Source organism: Lampris incognitus, chromosome 16, assembly GCF_029633865.1.
Source record: "Lampris incognitus isolate fLamInc1 chromosome 16, fLamInc1.hap2, whole genome shotgun sequence".
NCBI lineage: Eukaryota > Metazoa > Chordata > Actinopteri > Lampriformes > Lampridae > Lampris > Lampris incognitus.
Window position 1 is genome coordinate 1543789 of NC_079226.1, and position 5747 is coordinate 1549535.

The window sequence follows — 5747 nt, forward strand, 5'->3', positions numbered from 1 at the left end:
CGGTCCATGTGGACAGTTTCCTGTATGACGAGGAGCAGGTGGATGTGCTGTGTGAGGAGGGGAAGCTGAGTCGCTGTTTCTGTCTGAGCTGTGGCTCCCGTAGCACCGCTGCTCTGGGTCAGACCGCACACCACATATCGACTATCCGATCATGCAAAGCAGCACTGCGTATTACCTTGTTCATGTTCTAATATACGGAAACATTCTGTTCTCTGATTCTCTTTCAACCTGCAGACTTTATATCCCACTCCTTCTCCATCCCTGAGCTCCAGTTCCTCTTCCAAAGGGTTCTCCCAGACCTGACAGGACGGCTGCTGCTGGATGTGGGATCCAGGCTGGGAGCTGTGCTTTACGCGGTATCTACTGCCCAGACGGGTTAAACAGAATAAGTAGAGTCAAGGGAAACAGAATGCACGTGGAAATCAGTTCTCTGAAGCAGGGTCCAATACACCAGCATTCATTACACTCCTGCAGAGTTGGGGTTCTACTGAATGAATGCAGTTGCCATTTTAAAGCAACTGTCTTGAAAAACAAGGATTACATTTGAACGTTTTTCATCAGTGCTGTGGCTCGCAGCTTGATGCTGCACACATGAGCAGTGTTACCCCAACGCCTTACTTGAATTAAAATAAAGATACCCACTTCTGTAAAAGGAAAGACCAAAGTCTCCTAATACAATACTACTACAGAAAAAGATCTACAATATCTAGTATTAAAAGTACTCAGGTAACCACAGTAGTTATAATGAACTTTTAAACTGAAGATAAAACCAGCCAGACATTTGTGCTTTGAGATGTATTTACTATGTTAGTTGAGCATTAATTGATGTTTGCAGATGACATTGTGATCTGTAGTGAGAGTAGGGTGCAGGTGGAGGAGAGCCTGGAGAGGTGGAGGTATGCACTGGAGAGAAGAGGAATGAAAGTCAGTAGGAGCAAGACGTAATACCTATGTGTGAATGAGAGGGAGGACAGTGGAATGGTCAGGATGCAAGGAGTGGAGGTGACAAAGGCATTTGAGTTTAAATACTTGGGGTCAGCTGTCCAAAGTAACGGGGAGTGCAGAAGAGAGGTGAAGAAGAGAGTGCAGGCAGGGTGGAGTGGGTGGAGAAGAGTGTCAGGAGTGATGTGTGACAGAAGGGTACCAGCAAGAGTTAAAGGGAAGGTTTACAAGATGGTGGTGAGACCAGCTATGTTATATGGTTTGGAGACAGTGGCACTGATGAAAAGACAGGAGGTGGAGCTGGAGGTGGCAGAGGTGAAGATGATAAGATTTTCACTGGGAGTGATGAAGAAGGACAGGATTAGGAAGGAGTATATTAGAGGGACAGCTCAGGTTGGACGGTTTGGAGACAAAGCAAGAGAGACAAGATGGAGATGGTTTGGACATGTGTGGAGGAGAGATGCTGGGTATACTGGGAGAAGGATGCTGAATATGGAGCTGCCAGGGAAGAGGAGAAGAGGAAGGCCAAAGAGGAGGTTTATGGAGGTGGTGAGGGAGGACATGCAGGTGGCTGGTGTGACAGAGGAAGATGCAGAGGACAGGAAGAGATGGAAACGGATGATCCGCTGTGGCGCCCCCTAACGGGAGCAGCTGAAAGTAGTAGTAGTAGTAGTAGTAGTTTTAAAAGTAGTACTAGTAGTAGTGGTAGTCATATTAATAGTACTACTAGTAGTAGTGGTGGTAGTAAATGTAGTAGTGAGTAACAAGGGCATTAGGAAAAATGTACCTAAGTAAAAATAAAAGGACATAGAAGTGAAGTTGACTGACTGAAATATAAATACTTGATTTAAGTACATACATTTCCAAAATAACTGAAGTACAGTCACAAAATATATGTACTGTGAAGAGAGTAATGACCTGTGTGTGTGTGTATGTGTGTTGGAGGGTTACCTGTACAGTTCAGCAGCCCAGCTGGTGGGGGTGGAGATCACAGAGGACTTTGTCAGACTACAGAAGATGGCTGTAGAGAAGTACGGCTTCTCAGACCGGATCCAGGTACTGTGTCCCCTGACAGAGCAAGCCTGACGTCTGCTATTAAAAGCATGAACACAGCACTGAAGTGGAGGAGAATGGCCTCTAAAGCCCAGTCATCCTGTTGCTCTCCAGGTACTTCATGCTGATGTGTGTAGTCAGGGCGCCTTGGTCCAGACTGCTGACGTTCTAGTTATGAACAACGTCTTCCAGTTCTTCATGGAACCCAGTGACCAAATAAAGTAAGAGCCTGTATCGCTCTCTCGCTCTCTCACTCTCACTCGCTCTCTCACTCGCTCTCTCTCTCTCACTCGCTCACTCGCTCGCTCTCACTCGCTCGCTCTCTCTCTCGCTCTCTCTCTCTCACTCGCTCACTCGCTCGCTCTCACTCGCTCGCTCTCTCTCTCGCTCTCTCTCTCTCACTCGCTCACTCGCTCACTCGCTCTCACTTGCTCGCTCTCTCACTCTCACTCGCTCTCTCGCTCTCACTCGCTCACTCGCTCGCTCTCGCTCGCTCTCTCACTCTCTCTCGCTCTCTCACTCGCTCTCTCGCTCTCGCTCACTCGCTCGCTCTCTCTCTCACTCGCTCACTCGCTCGCTCTCACTCGCTCGCTCTCTCACTCTCACTCTCACTCGCTCGCTCTCTTTCTCTCACTCGCTCTCTCACTCGCTCTCTCGCTCGCTCTCTCTCTCTCACTCGCTCTCTCACTCGCTCACTCGCTCGCTCTCTCGCTCTCACTCGCTCGCTCGCTCTCTCGCTCTCTCTCTCTCACTCGCTCACTCACTCGCTCTCACTTGCTCGCTCTCTCACTCTCACTCGCTCTCTCGCTCTCACTCGCTCACTCGCTCGCTCTCGCTCGCTCTCTCACTCGCTCTCTCTCTCTCACTCGCTCACTCGCTCGCTCTCACTCGCTCGCTCTCTCACTCTCACTCTCACTCGCTCGCTCTCTTTCTCTCACTCGCTCTCTCTCTCTCACTCGCTCTCTCGCTCGCTCTCTCTCTCTCACTCGCTCTCTCGCTCTCACTCGCTCACTCTCTCGCTCTCACTCGCTCTCTCGCTCTCGCTCTCTCTTGCTCTCGCTCGCTCTCTCTCGCTCGCTCTCTCGCTCGCTCTCTCTCGCTCTGTCTCACTCGCTCGCTCTCTCTCTCACTCGCTCACTCGCTCGCTCTCACTCGCTCGCTCTCTCACTCTCACTCTCACTCGCTCGCTCTCTTTCTCTCACTCGCTCTCTCACTCGCTCTCTCGCTCGCTCTCTCTCTCTCACTCGCTCTCTCGCTCTCACTCGCTCACTCGCTCGCTCTCTCGCTCTCACTCGCTCGCTCGCTCTCTCGCTCTCTCTCTCTCACTCGCTCACTCACTCGCTCTCACTTGCTCGCTCTCTCACTCTCACTCGCTCTCTCGCTCTCACTCGCTAACTCGCTCGCTCTCGCTCGCTCTCTCACTCGCTCTCTCTCTCTCACTCGCTCACTCGCTCGCTCTCACTCGCTCGCTCTCTCACTCTCACTCTCACTCGCTCGCTCTCTTTCTCTCACTCGCTCTCTCTCTCTCACTCGCTCTCTCGCTCGCTCTCTCTCTCTCACTCGCTCTCTCGCTCTCACTCGCTCACTCTCTCGCTCTCACTCGCTCTCTCGCTCTCGCTCTCTCTTGCTCTCGCTCGCTCTCTCTCGCTCGCTCTCTCGCTCGCTCTCTCTCGCTCTGTCTCTCTCTCTCTCACACACACACACACACACACACACACACACACACACACACACACACAGTGTAAGTATGGTGGTTGTCTTCTGTCTGTGGCTGTTTGCAGAGCATGGCAGTTTATTGTCCATCATTTTCGGAAGCGAGGCTCTCTGTTGGTGACTGTGCCCAGCCTGCAGGAATCTCTCTCTGCTCTGCAGGTAAATAAGACATGTCACTGATGTACTACATGCACTCACACAGCTAGAAGATCATCTGTTAATACTTCAAACAAAGCTAATGTTGAGCAAATCAAAATGTGGTGTATGTTAATAAGGAGATGCTTCTCTCTATAGTCACTGCTCGCCCTCTGAGAAATGTCTGTAGAAAATCTAACTGTTTCCAGGGGAAGGTTGTAGATACTGGCCAGTGGGTGGAGGAGGTTCCCCTGGATTATGACATCTACCTGGGGAAGAACTGCGACTCAGGCTCCCTGAGAGAGATTCACCTGTACAGGGTGCTCTGACCATCAACTCTTCGGTGTTGGAGATGAAAAGCCAGGAAAATAATTTGAAATGGAAAATGAACATCAGGTCCCTGCAGCCCTCAACATTGTGTCTGCTCCTGGTGAAAAACTGAGGAGGAAGATGGTTTGATTACTACTTCCAGTCAACAAGTTATGCCTGACCTGAGGACTTTACCTCTTAAATGGTAAATGGACTGCATTTATATAGTGCTTTTCTAGTCTATAGACCACTCAAAGCACTTCACAATGTACGCCTCACATTCACCCATTCACACACACGTTCATACACTGATGGTGGACGTCTTCGCCAAGTTAACCCGTCTAGCTAGGTTAGCGAGATTAAAGACATGGAAATTTTACAGTAACATTTTTACCTTTAATTATCCCTGAACTGGATCTGTTTTTGTTTTTGTTTTTTGATATCCTAATAAATTGTTTTCCCTCAGTGACAGAGTTTGTCCAAGCTATGAACTGAATTTCCTGTACAAGTCATGGCAATTCTCCTGGCACTTAAGTATGTGTAAGTCACTGTAGGTGACTTGTACGTTGGGGAAACTAAACAGATGTTGGCCAAGAGGATGACACAACTCAGGAGAACTAACAAGTTAGGCCAGGACTCCACAGTCTACACCATCTACAGGCCAGCACTCCACAGTCTACACCATCTACAGGCCAGCACTCCACAGTCTACACCATCTACAGGCCAGCACTCCACAGTCTGCACCATCTAGAGACCAGTGGCCACTCTTTCAAGGATGAGGATGTGCACATCCTCGATAGGGAGGAACACTGGTTTGAACAGGGAGTCAAAGAACCCATCTATGTGAAGAGGGAACGACCATCCCTGAACCGGGGGGGGGGGGGAGTCTAAGGGTACATCTGTCACTATCTTACAATGCTGTGATTGCAACCATTCCCCAGTCCTCTGTGAATAGTACACATGGCCATTGTAACTCTAGTTAATGGCCACACCCATATTTGCATATGAAACTGGTCGTTGGTTTGGGTCGTTATGCCACTGTATTGTTCATAAGGGTGGGGACACCTGCAGTCAGTTTAGACTGAAGAGGTCACTCACATATGCCCTTTTTTCCACCACATGGTGCCGGCTCGACTCGACTCGACCTTTTCGGTTTCCATTACTGGAAAGTGCTGGCATTTTGGCATCTGTTACTACTTTTCTGGTACCACCTTTGTCACAGTTCCAAAAAAAACTGGAGCGGGTACCAAAATCAATGCAGACCAGCTACACTGAGGGGTACTGTTACGGTAATGGAAAACGACACTCTGCGAGTCGAGTCGAGTTGAGCCGGGACCATGTAGTGGAAAAGGGGCATAAGATGATGGTGATGAAACGTATCTGTCAATAAATGTTGTGTCCAGATGACCTGATTCACCTTTCTTTGATTTTCTTACCTGGCTTATTGAGCATGCACAGACATACAGTTCCACACACTCACACTGGAGAGTTGATTGCTGGACTACACTAGACTTCTGGCTAGTTTATGATTGGCCAGATGACTTGCCTTCAGGATCTTCTTCCCTGATAAAGTTAAAAGAAATATCCTGAATGCT

The 5747-nt window shown here is 49.2% G+C and overlaps 1 protein-coding gene across 2 annotated transcripts in view; it reads left to right on the forward strand.

Moving 5' to 3' along the window:
* The window catches only part of zgc:109986 (uncharacterized protein LOC553566 homolog), a 13851-nt gene extending 9237 nt beyond the window's left edge, over positions 1 to 4614 (forward strand). Inside the window, exons 3-8 of one of the 2 annotated variants that reach the window (XM_056295868.1) lie at positions 1 to 117; positions 235 to 356; positions 1888 to 1998; positions 2110 to 2216; positions 3777 to 3867; positions 4059 to 4614. The exon at positions 1 to 117 is cut by the window's left edge and continues 34 nt beyond it. In XM_056295868.1, the coding sequence (XP_056151843.1) occupies positions 1 to 117; positions 235 to 356; positions 1888 to 1998; positions 2110 to 2216; positions 3777 to 3867; positions 4059 to 4172 (662 nt within the window). In that variant the 3' untranslated portion in view covers positions 4173 to 4614. Of the gene's footprint in view, positions 118 to 234; positions 357 to 1887; positions 1999 to 2109; positions 2217 to 3776; positions 3868 to 4052 lie in introns of both variants that reach the window. The other variant, XM_056295867.1, reaches the window with a different exon arrangement.
* Positions 4615 to 5747: the final 1133 nt, after the last annotated feature.